Genomic DNA, 12833 nt, shown 5'->3' on the forward strand with positions numbered 1-12833 from the left:
TAAAATAAAAATAAAAAAAATTCGTGAACGTTCAACGAACATTTATACATCTGAATGAATGTCCCGCCAATCATTGCAATCCCACTCAGAGCCTACCTCCGCGCTCTTTAACTCTGGAGAGAGAGGGAACGCGGAGAAAGGAATGACACTGCACCCAAGACCGACGAGAAGAAAGGAAAAAAAAAAACCAAAAAAGGTAATTTTTCCTTTCAATTACTCTCCATTCTAATAGACGATTTCCATACCTCATGGGCAAAAAACGGTTTAGAGAGAGTTGCCTTTGTAGGAACGCTTTTTGGTAGAATGTTGGATTTTTTTTTTGCGTTGTTCATGGGGAAGGAAGAAGGAAGAAGAAAGGAGGAAAAAAGAAGAACAGGAAAAAAATAATGTCGGAGGTCGAGATGAGGATCATGTGATGTTGAGGTGTTTGCCTTGTTTGCAACCCCAAATAGGTCAACTGCGACTAGTATCCATGGGTTAGCGCTCCACAGTAAGCGTCCTATCCTATATATATATATATATATATGCGGTGGTAGCTATAACAAACATCCTATCGGAGAGGGTGATATTTGAGCCTACTGCTGTCTTGTCCCAGCAGTGGTGGCTCTAACATTAAGTGTCTGCTTGTGTTGAAAACATCCATCTACCCACATAAGCCATCCATTTATACTACTACTACAGATTCTTCAAGAAGATACTCATGAGTACTAGAACCTTTATATTGCCGATGAAGGAGTTTTACAATCCTTCAATGAAAATAGAAACGCAGTTGATTACTAGTATGTTACAAAGAGCAGGACCTCTGGTCTTAATAGAGCTAGAGGTGAAAGCTGCAACAAGACCAGTTTAAACTAGCATTGCCCGCCATGCCTTCTACTCTGATCTCCACGGCCCATGATCATCAGAAGTGTAGGGGCATCAAGATGCAACAAGACAAATAAATACGTCAAATCGTCCTCCTGTTTGACGTGGTTTCAATTGCATTCTACCAGTAAACAATAGAGGTCAATTCCTCGTCTGGTGCAGGGGGGTAATTCCCCTTTCAATAGTGATACTAACTAACTAGCTGGGAAGGCCGAATGCCCTATTACATAAGCATGGTGGGGTTGAGGGGCCAGGAACACAATCAACTAAACTTCATGGAAAAGAAAAATGATTCGGCAAAAAAACAAGGAGAAGGGATAGTGAGAAGAATTGCTTGACAGGTTACCCTTTATTCACTTTTCTATTCAGGTTACCGCCGATTCCTTTCTCACTTTTCTTCTTTTCTTCATTCAGCACATGTCTGCGAGGTAGCAATTGTTGACCAAACTCAAGGTAAGGTAAGCCATTCGCATCTCGATCCCTAGTACTAATGCCAATGCCTTGTCGCCATTTTCCCGTCTTCATCCCTTTGGTGGTTCCCTGATGTGGCCTGATTGTCTGTTTTTGGTGATTGGTGTGGGGATCCCTGGGGGGAGGGGCTTTGGAAGAGACGGACTGAGAGGGTTTGGTTGAGGGATGATATGGATAGCTCATTCTGAGTCCTCCTGCTCTGTCTGTCCTTGCTTGCCTCTGTTTCGCTTTGTTGCCGTTTGTTCAAGTTTCTACCATTGAAAATTTTTCTTTCTTCTTGCTGTTGTACTGGGGAAACATCGGCCAACCCAGTTTTTGCAGCAAAACGCATCGCAACATACAATATTACTTGTTATGGCTGATGAAGTCCCTCCCATCCACCCAGACGTTCAAAAAATCTCTCGACGCTACCGAGCTCGACAAGGCCTGCTCTTAGGTATTTCCGTGACAAGATGGTGCAGAAGTCAGGTACATATCGATTTGTCTTCTTCCAACATATTCTGCATTTTCCATTGCTAACCTTATTTGTACTTGAATTGCTCCAGCGATCTTGTCTGTCTACGACAAAACCGGCCTACTAGATTTGGCTAAGGGTCTTATCCAACACAATGTCCGCTTGCTCGCATCTGGTGGTACGGCGAAAATGATTAGGGAGGCTGGGTTCCCGGTTGAGTGAGTTGGTCGCTTCTTGAGGGCAGGCATAAATTCCATGTCAATGGGCTTTCCGCTGTCAACAATACTGATGGCTGGTTTGAACCAGAGATGTATCGGCCATCACACATGCTCCTGAAATGTTGGGTGGTCGTGTGAAGACTCTCCACCCGGCAGTTCACGGCGGCATCCTCGCCCGGAATATCGAATCCGACGAACAGGACCTGGCAGATCAGAAGATCGCCAAGGTCGACTTCGTTGTCTGCAACCTATACCCGTTCAAGGAGACTGTGGCCAAGGCCGATGTTACCATTGAAGAGGCTGTCGAGGAGATTGATATTGGAGGTGTCACTCTGCTGCGCGCTGCTGCCAAGAACCATGCCCGTGTTACCATCCTCAGCGATCCCAGCGATTACCCGGAATTCCTAAGTGAGCTGGAAGCGGGGGATATCTCGGAGAAGAACAGGAAACTTTACGCTCTCAAGGCGTTTGAGCACACCGCGAACTACGATGAGGCGATCTCGGGCTTTTTCAGGAAGAAGTATGCTGCTGATTCTCAGTACATCCCACTTCGTTACGGTGCGAATCCCCACCAGAAACCCGCTTGTGCCTTCACAAGACAGAGCCAGCTACCGTTCAAGGTCCTTGGTGGGTCTCCGGGATATATCAACCTCCTTGATGCTTTGAACTCGTGGCCTCTCGTCAAGGAATTGAAGCAGGCTCTGGGTTACCCCGCTGCTGCCAGTTTCAAACACGTCTCTCCTGCTGGTGCAGCCATTGGCGTCCCGCTGAACGAGAAGGAGAAGAAGGTATACATGGTCGACGATATCGCCGGCATTGACGATTCGGGATTGGCACAAGCATACGCCCGCGCCAGAGGCGCAGACCGCATGTCCAGTTTCGGAGACGTCATCGCCCTTTCCGATATCGTCGACGTTCCCACCGCCAAAATAATATCCCGCGAAGTCTCTGACGGCGTCATCGCCCCGGGCTACACTCCGGAGGCCCTAGCCCTCCTCACCAAGAAAAAGGGCGGCAAATATCTCGTTCTCCAAATGGATGAAACCTATAACCCCCCCGCTGAGGAATCCCGCACCGTCTATGGCATCCAGCTCGCTCAACACCGCAACGACGCAACCATCCACCCCAACGAATCCTTCACGTCCATCGTCACGCCCAAGGGCCTGAAAAAGCTCCCCGACCCTGCCCTGCGCGACCTTACCGTGGCCACCATCGCGCTCAAATACACACAATCGAACTCTGTCTGCTACGCGCTGAACGGGCAGGTAATCGGCCTTGGCGCAGGCCAGCAGAGCCGCATCCATTGCACGCGCCTGGCGGGCGACAAGGCAGATAACTGGTGGATGCGGTTCCATGAGAAGGCGCTGAATATCCGCTGGAAGCCCGGCACGAAGCGGGCAGATAAGAGCAATGCGATTGACATGTTGTGTTCCGGGCAGGTGCCGGGGAATGCGGTCGAGAAGGCTGATTTTGAGAGAGTGTTTGAGGAAGGGTGTGTGCCGGAGCCGTTTACGGTTGAGGAGAGGGATGCGTGGCTGAAGCAGTCGGGGGAGGTGGCCGTTTCGTCGGATGCTTTTGTGAGTCTTCTTTTATTGCATTTGTTTTACTTTTGCTTCCTTCCCCATCCCTTATTTTTTCTTTGTCCGGTCTGTTTTCAGAGGGTGCAATTGCTAATATGCCCTTGTTCTTTTAATGCTTGTTTTTTTTTACTACAGTTCCCGTTCATCGACAATGTGTTTCGCGCCGCACGGTCTGGTGCTAAATACATCGCTGCCCCAAGCGGGAGCCAGAACGATGGCCCTGTCTTTGAAACAGCGGAAAAATTGGGGATTGTGTTTGTGGAGCAAGGCACTCGGCTGTTCCACCATTGATTTGATTTTTTAGTATATATTTTATTTTTTGTTCGCATATTTTCTTTTTTCCCCCTTTCTTTCTTTCTTTCTTTCTTTCTTTCTTCTTTTTTTATATCATTAACTGCCGGGGGTAAAATGAAAAAATTAGACAGCTATCAAAAGTTAAAGTTCGTGGCGATGTCAGGCTGTGATGGTGAGAGCTCTGATGAAGCCTGCATGCATGCTATAGTGTAACAGGTATGTATATACAATACGTATAAAGCTGGAGTCCAAGGACCGGCTTCTCATCTTTTTGAATCTACGTTTCATTGATACCTTGTCTTCTCTTCTCTTCTCTTTCCCATTTCAACGATGTGGTTTTATATATAACTGTCTCTGCATCTTATTATCCAGATTATTCTTATTCCTAGTAGGTACTAGGATACACGAACTGAACTACTACTTTCATCCCCTTTCCAAGCCAGACCTGCTCAACGTTACGGTGGCCATCACCAGGCCTCATGAGGTTGTCGTTTCCCGTTATTTTATGTTCATATTGTTGTCATTAGGCGCCACCAGGCGCAAGAGAGCAGCAGGAATTGGGGGGATGTGGTTTGATCCAACTTGGAGGAGGACGAAGCTACAATCCCAACAGAAGCGCTGCATATTAATCTATCTCACTCACAGAGGGAGTCGAACGGATGGTAGGTAGTTCTTCGACTATCAATCTCTATGCATTTGTAAGTAGGTCGGTCTGTTGGCAGTCATGATAAAAATTGGCTATGCCATAGGCAGAGGGTCAACTACACAACATCTACCCATTACACTGGAATCACTGATTGAATCCCTACTTTGCTCCTCAGTCTTCTATCAAGTTGCCGGGTTCCTCAGAGCCAGTCCCTGGAGGCAGGTTAACTACCACTGAGCCCTGGTGGTTATCTTTGGTGAAGGGGTTATTGGCACTGTTACTTGTAGAATTGGCTGGCTTGGACACGCTTTTCATCTCCCCTCGCATAATGGAGAATGATTGCCTCGGGAATAGGCGGGTAGGAAAGACGGGTAAGTACATGTACATGCAGAGCCCATTTAATATGAACACGTCCTCACTGATCGATGCTTTGGCGAGGAGAGTGGTGGGCGGAGAAATTGAAGGCGATATCATGCGCAGGAAACTTCTTATTGTCTCTCTTATTCCTTATTTCCCTGAAGGTTGGAAGGACAACAGTGGCCAATGAGTATGCATTGCTTATATTAGCCGCCCTTGTGATCCGTATAGTACATATCGCATGGTAGTAATAATGGGTAAATAATCGGGAATAACTAGATGATCAGAAAGTGTACTCGGATTCGATTCAATGTAAGGGATAAGGTAGTAAGTATGCTGGCGAACTGACCCAAGATTAGACCGAAGATACAAAGAGACAAAGGAGATTGTTAACCCTTTTTGAGGATTTGATGGGCAGCCAGCCGGTGCGTCGTCCACCAGCCGAAGTGATGATGGACATGAAGAAGCAGACATCACGTCCTTTAGGTGGCTGCGGCTGCGGCTGCCACGTGACCTGGCAGCCCAGGCCACGACAACAATCTCCTGAAGCTGGATTCTGCCCTTCAGACAACATCTTCGCACCTCCATTCCACCCCCAATCCCTCATACCACCACTCTTTCTTCCCTTCTCTTTCTTTCCATTTCCTGCATTTTTTCCTTCTTGGTCACGTCATTGCTATTGCCCTCACGCGCGACTCATCTCTTTGCGCGAGGCGTTTTGTTTGGGTGCATGAGGTCGTCGTCCTTCGGCCTTCGCAACCATGGCCAATCCCGCAGACATCCCAATCAAGCTCACTGAGCTTTTACAGGTACACACAACTGTCTCTGTTTCAAACCCGAGCTTGCGTATATGAGCATTCAAGACTGACTTTGATTTCTGCCTGGTTTGTCTATAGCTGAAATCCATCGGAGTTTCGGTAGGTTTTTATTGCCCAGTGCAACCACGACTTTTTTTACATGCGACATCTCATTGCCAGTTCAATTGGGGAACCGCGCATCTCTATCGAAGCTGGCGGCAAGTTGCACAATCAAAATGAATAGCGTGCTAATACCCCCATTTCCCCATCTAGGAGAACGCCATTTTTCCTAGCACATGTGTAGGTTGCCCATACGTCTTCTGATACTTTTTTTCCCCTTAAACATCAACCCCTGTCATTTCTAGAACTATTTAAATCTAACCACCCCATGATCACAAAATCAGACCGTTGAATCCGACCGCTTCGTCTGCGTACGACAGAATGTCGGTGGCCAACAGCAGATCGTTGTCGTCAATCCCAAAAACCCAGATGAAACCATCCGTCGTTCCATCCCTGGCGAGAGTGCTATTATGCATTGGAATAAATACATTCTAGCCGTCAGGTCGGAAGACGGAAATCTCCGAATCATAAACCTCCAGACGGAACAGATACTGAAGGACGTTAGATTTAGAGTCAAGATATTGTTCTGGAAATGGATTAATGAGCGTTCTCTTGCCCTGGTGACAGCAACCCATTCCTACCACTGGGACGTATTCGGCGAGAAAACCCAGCCTGTTGAAGCATCTGTGCATAAAGAAAGGATAGATGAGGAGGTGGGTATCTTATCTATTGTATTGTTTTTCCTGAGATTTTCTGACTGACCGTTTCTGCTGCTTCTAGCATTGGAAAGTCTTTAACTACCAAACTACAGATGATGAGCAATGGACGGCAGTTATTGCTGTTCAGGCCCAAGACAACAGCAAGCCCACTCTGGGGAAGATTCAACTTTATTCCCGTGCGCGATCCGAATCCCAAGTAATCGAAGGGCACGCAGCAGCCTTTGGCAAAATCCGCGTCGCCGGAAACCCTGCTGAGACGAAAATCTTCACGTTTGCTGTTCGAACTTCAACCGCTGCGAAAATACACATTGTGGAAATCGACAACGAAAATCCCACTAAAAAATTTCCCAAGAAAGCTGAACAGCTCTTTTTCCCGCCAGAGGCCATTACAGATTTTCCCTCTTCTATTCAGCTTTCTAGGAAGTACGATATCGCTTACATCGTGACGATGTTCGGTTTCATTCATCTGTACGATCTGGAGAGTGGTAGCTGTCTGTTTTTGAACAGAATTTCTTCTAGATCGATATTCGCCACGGCCCTTGATTCGGAATCGGCGGGTCTCGTTGGAGTTAACCGCGATGGCCAAGTTCTTGCCGTCAGCGTCGATGAGGACAAGATAATCCCATACATTTTACAAAAGCTCAATAACGAAGGACTTGCAGTCAGACTCGCGTCGAAGGGAGGACTTCCAGGAGCGGATGGTTTTCTGAAGAGAGAATTCGACTCAATGGTGGCACGGGGAGATTATGTCCAAGCTGCCAAGATTGCAGCTAACTCTCCCCGCGGATTCCTTCGTACGCCTGCGACCATTAATCTCCTCAAGAATGCTCCGCAGCCCGCAACAGGCATGTCCGTTATCTTGCAATATTTTGGAATGCTCCTTGATCAAGGCGGTATGAACCAATATGAGAGTGTGGAGCTGGTGAGACCTGTGCTGCAGCAAGGTCGAAAACATCTCCTGGAAAAATGGATGTCCGAAAACAAACTTGGGTGTTCGGAGGAACTGGGTGATCTGGTGCGCCCACATGATATGAATCTTGCACTCAACATCTACTTGAAAGCCAATGTGCCTCACAAGGTGGTCGCCGGCTTTGCCGAAACCGGCCAGTTCGACAAGATCTTGGCCTTCTCGAAGCAAGCCGGATACCAGCCAGACTACATTCAGCTCCTCCAGCATATTGTGCGCGTCAACCCTGAGAAGTGTGCGGAGTTCGCAACACAACTTGCCAGCGATGAAAATGGCGCTCTTGTGGACTTGGATCGTGTCGTTGATGTGTTCATTTCTCAGAACATGGTTCAACAAGCGACTGCTTTCCTGCTCGATGCACTGAAAGATAACAAGCCTGAGCATGCACATCTTCAGACGAGATTGCTTGAGATGAACCTTGTTAATGCCCCGCAGGTCGCGGATGCCATACTTGGCAATGAGATGTTTACACACTACGATAAAGCAAGAATATCGCAGCTTTGTGAAAATGCACAGCTCTACCAACGTGCTCTGGAGAATACCGACGATCCTGCTGTCATCATGCGAAATATTGTCCGCACAGACAAGCTGAACCCAGAATGGTTAATCAACTATTTTGGACGCCTGTCGGTCGAGCAGTGTTTGGAGTGTATGAATGAGATGCTGAAAACCAACCTCCGACAAAACTTGTCGGCTGTTGTTCAAATTGCCACCAAATTTTCAGATCTCCTTGGTCCGACTAACTTGATCAACCTCTTCGAGAAGTATCGAACTGCTGAAGGCCTTTACTATTACCTTGGCAGCATTGTAAATCTAAGCGAAGATCCGGATGTCCATTTCAAGTATATTGAAGCTGCAACGGCAATGAACCAACTGACCGAGGTAGAGCGCATTTGCCGGGAAAGCAATTACTACAACCCAGAGAAAGTTAAGAATTTTTTGAAGGAAGCTCGCCTAACCGAGCAACTGCCTTTGATCATTGTTTGCGACCGTTTCAACTTTATTCATGACCTTGTATTATATCTTTATCAAAGCCAGCAGTATCGGTCCATTGAGGTCTACGTCCAACGCGTTAACCCATCCAGAACTCCAGCTGTCGTCGGCGGTTTGTTGGATGTTGACTGTGAGGAGAGCATCATCAAGAACCTTCTGTCTACGGTTGACGCTGCATCAATTCCCATTGATGACCTTGTTTCCGAGGTCGAGTCTCGAAATCGCCTTAAGATCCTTCTTCCATTCCTGGAGAATACACTTGCCACTGGGAACCAGCAACAAGCCGTTTACAACGCTCTCGCCAAGATTTATATCGATAGTAATAACAACCCAGAAAAATTCTTGAAGGAGAACGATCTCTACGATCCTCTTATCGTTGGAAAGTATTGCGAGAAGCGTGATCCCAACCTTGCCTACATTGCCTATCGCAAGGGACAGAACGATCTTGAGCTCATCAATATCACCAATGAGAACTCCATGTACCGCGCTCAAGCTCGTTATCTTTTGGAGCGTGCGGATCCCGAAATATGGGCTTTTGTTCTTAACGCGAATAACATCCACCGCCGGGCATTGGTAGATCAAGTCGTCGCTACTGCCGTGCCTGAGTCTGCGGAGCCGGATAAGGTGTCTATTGCCGTCAAGGCCTTCCTCGATGCCGACTTGCCAGGCGAACTCATCGAACTTTTGGAGAAGATCATTTTGGAACCATCCCCTTTCAGTGATAATAGCAGCCTGCAAAATCTGATGATGCTTACCGCTGCCAAAGCCGATAAAGGCCGCCTCATGGATTACATCCATAAACTTTCTGAGTTCAATGCCGATGAAATTGCGACGATGTGTGTTTCTGTGGGTTTGTACGAGGAGGCTTTTGAAATTTACAAGAAGGTTGACAACCATCTGGCTGCCACCAACGTCCTTGTCGATTCCATTGTTAGCATCGACCGTGCACAGGAATATGCGGAGGGTGTTGAACTTCCCGAAGTTTGGAGCAAGGTAGCGAAGGCTCAGCTGGATGGGCTCCGCATTTCTGATTCTATTGCGTCATATATCCGAGCGGGTGACCCGTCCAATTATAATGAAGTAATCGAAACTGCCACGCATGCTGGGAAGGACGTTGACCTTGTCGAGTTCCTTAAAATGGCTCGGAAAACGCTACGGGAACCTGCTGTTGATACCGCATTGGCCTTCTGCTATGCCAGGTTGGATCAATTAAGCGAGCTAGAGGACTTCTTGCGAGGTATAAACGTCGCAGATGTGGAGGCGTCTGGTGACAAGGCTTATGAGGAAGGCTTCCATGAGGCTGCCAAGATATTCTATACCAGCATCTCCAACTGGGCAAAACTTGCCACTACTCTCGTCCACCTCGAAGAATATCAGGCCGCTGTTGAGTGCGCTCGGAAAGCCAACAACATCAAAGTATGGAAGCAAGTCAACGAGGCGTGTGTTTCTAAGAAAGAATTCCGTCTTGCTCAAATTTGCGGTCTCAATCTCATTGTTCACGCTGAAGAATTGCAGGATTTAGTTCATCAATATGAGCGAAATGGCTATTTCGATGAGCTTATTGCTGTTTTGGAGGCTGGGCTCGGCCTGGAGAGAGCTCACATGGGTATGTTCACGGAATTGGGTATCTCTTTGTCCAAATATCACCCAGACAAAGTTATGGAGCACCTGAAACTATTTTGGACACGAATCAACATCCCTAAAATGATCCGGGCCTGCGAAGAGGCAAACCTGTGGCCAGAGCTGGTGTTCTTGTACTGTCACTATGATGAATGGGATAATGCTGCACTAGCAATGATGGAAAGGGCAGCGGACTCCTGGGAGCACCACTCTTTCAAAGATATCATCGTCAAGGTTGCAAATCTCGAAATTTACTACCGCGCGTTGAATTTCTACCTTCAGGAACAACCACTGCTACTGACCGACCTTCTGCAAGTCCTTACTCCACGTATTGATGTCAACCGTGTCGTTCGCATGTTTGAGAAATCCGATAATATTCCTCTTATCAAGCCATTCTTGCTTAACGTACAACCACAGAACAAGAAGGCCGTCAATAATGCTATTAACGACTTGTTGATTGAAGAGGAAGATCACAAGACCTTGCGAGATTCGGTGGAGAATTATGACAACTACGATCCTGTGGAGCTAGCGCAGAGACTTGAGAAGCATGACCTGGTCTTCTTTAGACAAATCGCGGCCAGCATCTACCGCAAAAACAAGAGATGGGAGAAATCGATTTCTCTTTCAAAACAAGACAAGCTCTTCAAGGATGCTATCGAGACTGCGGCTATCTCAGGAAAGACTGAAGTTGTGGAAGAACTGCTAAGATACGTACGTATTTTCCATCGGGAACGTTTCTTTCTAGATGTAATTATATGGCAACCATTAATTGCTAACATTTGACTTTCAGTTCGTGGATATCGGTAGCCGAGAATGTTACGTTGGCATGCTATACGCCTGCTATGACCTCATCCGACCAGATGTGGTTATGGAAATCTCATGGCGCCACAGACTGACCGACTTTTCCATGCCCTACATGATCAATCTTCTTAGCCAACAAGTCCGCACTGTTGAGCTTCTCAAGAAGGACAACGAAGAACGCAAGGCCCGCGAAGCGTCCCAGAAAAAGGAAGAAGACAACACCCCAGTTCTAGGTGGATCACGACTTATGCTCACCCAAGGCCCAGCGGCGGCGCCGCCATCTGCAAGTCCCATTCCGTTTGGCCATACGAACGGTATCACGCCCCAGCCCACTGGATTCCGACCCTTTTGATTGTCAGGAATAAACCCCGCTGTGTAACTAGCTAACTCAATGAATGTTTGTAAAAGAAAAATACACCTAGAAAGAAAAAAGGAGAAAAAATAATAGAGCAGTGACGGGATACTGCTTTGTTTCTTGACCTTTTACAGGAAAATTCCAAAAAAAAATATCGTGATTCTCAGGTACGGATGGATGGATGGATGGATGATATTTTATTCCTTTCAACTAGGCCTTAAATTTATTTTTGCTTTTTAGTTTCATTTTTCATATATCTTTAGTTTTGATTTCTTGCTTTTCCCTCTCATTCTGTGGCTTTTGTTCCATTAATCCCCTCTTGTATTACTTTCCCCTTTATTTTGCAAATTCTCAAACACCCCCCCTTCTTTTTACCCCTATCATTTACTTCTGTTTTTTTTTAAGAAAAAAACTCTATGTATTTGAACTACTCTTTCTTCTACTAATGATGCACTTCACATTTTCTGCATTTGACCTCTAGATTTTCCAGTATTCTCTTGCTCAGTGGTGGTTAAGTCAAGCTGTAATGAATCAAGAGCAGTAACAGAAAACTGTCCGTGGAACCACCTCTCCCAATAATTCCAACCAAACAAACACATTTTTATATGGCCGTTGAGTGATGTTTAGAAATCATCGATTTCATATTTATTGTGATTTTTCGGATATGGAGCTAGAGCAGAGAAGATTTTTTGAAATCCAGGGATGCCAGAAGATAGACTCATTTACTCCTATTTTTCTATCAGCTTTCTCACATGTTTTCTTCAAAGCAATGAATCTTTATATCCTTTTTGTATTATTTCCTTATAGTGTTGTCATCTTACCAGTTATATTTCTTCATCGTCATCATCTACTATGGCCCGAGGCAGAGAATTAAGCCCTCAAATGCGATATCTTCACACTATGTAATTAATTAATCAGAGCTAATTAACTACAACCTTTTAGGGTATCTTGGTAAGTTAGCACTGCCTCATTCTTGGCAGAGTCAAGAACTTGCATATAACTACTACCTCCTTTACATGTAATTATCAGTATATAGATACTCAAGTCAATTCATTCATTATCTATCAATATTCAGTACTTGGGTCAATATTCAGACAATTAATCGCCGCTCCGACAGTTATGAGCCCAGGTTAGCTACCAATCACTATCTTGATATCCATATTTTATCAACCTATCTATCTATCTTATATCTATCTGATCCCCACTGACCTCCTTATCGGCGAGCGATAGCGGCATATTATATCCTAGCATACGTTCCTTTCTCCCATACCAACCTGATTGCTTGGAAGCCGTGTTATCATCTAGGTGACATCTATCTCGATGGTAAAACGTTCAGATTGCGAAGGATTAAGCGATGATTCGATCTTTGCCCGTATAAGAGGTATATGGCGGATTGCTGGTTACTGAATATCGCAGAACTAGCAATTCAACGGAACCTGCGAAGATATCTCAATCAGAATCTATTAGGATATCAAAATCATCGAATCCTCCCTCCTTCGTACGCCCCAAAGAGCTCTATCGCTTCCTCAAAGATTTGGCATCAACGCCTAGGTCATCCATCAATGAGAGCAGTTGAATATCTTCCAATTGATGCCGAGGGTGTTCAGATATCAGATATCAAAGATATTGCGAAAAAT

At 46.0% G+C, this 12833-nt stretch overlaps 3 protein-coding genes across 3 annotated transcripts; 2 read left to right on the forward strand and 1 right to left on the reverse strand.

Moving 5' to 3' along the window:
- Positions 1–1206: 1206 nt before the first annotated feature.
- Positions 1207–1518, reverse strand: HCBG_00103 (uncharacterized protein; the record flags this gene model as incomplete). The annotated part of the gene is made up of 1 exon (XM_045427153.1): positions 1207–1518. The coding sequence occupies one exon, from the start codon at positions 1516–1518 to the stop codon at positions 1207–1209; it is 312 nt and encodes a 103-aa protein (XP_045291128.1).
- Positions 1519–1777: 259 nt separating this feature from the next.
- Positions 1778–4181, forward strand: HCBG_00104 (bifunctional purine biosynthesis protein ADE16; the record flags this gene model as incomplete). Its single annotated transcript, XM_045427154.1, has 4 exons — positions 1778–1803; positions 1881–2007; positions 2096–3584; positions 3723–4181. 4 exons carry the CDS (start codon positions 1788–1790, stop codon positions 3876–3878), a joined length of 1788 nt encoding a protein of 595 aa, XP_045291129.1.
- Positions 4182–5645: 1464 nt separating this feature from the next.
- Positions 5646–11193, forward strand: HCBG_00105 (clathrin heavy chain; the record flags this gene model as incomplete). The annotated part of the gene is made up of 5 exons (XM_045427155.1): positions 5646–5693; positions 5781–5801; positions 6086–6454; positions 6522–10751; positions 10831–11193. The coding sequence occupies 5 exons, from the start codon at positions 5646–5648 to the stop codon at positions 11191–11193; spliced, it is 5031 nt and encodes a 1676-aa protein (XP_045291130.1).
- Between the last annotated feature and the right edge of the window lie 1640 nt (positions 11194–12833).

Source organism: Histoplasma capsulatum (assembly GCF_000150115.1).
Source record: "Histoplasma capsulatum G186AR genomic scaffold supercont2.1, whole genome shotgun sequence".
NCBI classification, from domain to species: Eukaryota; Fungi; Ascomycota; class Eurotiomycetes; order Onygenales; family Ajellomycetaceae; genus Histoplasma; species Histoplasma capsulatum.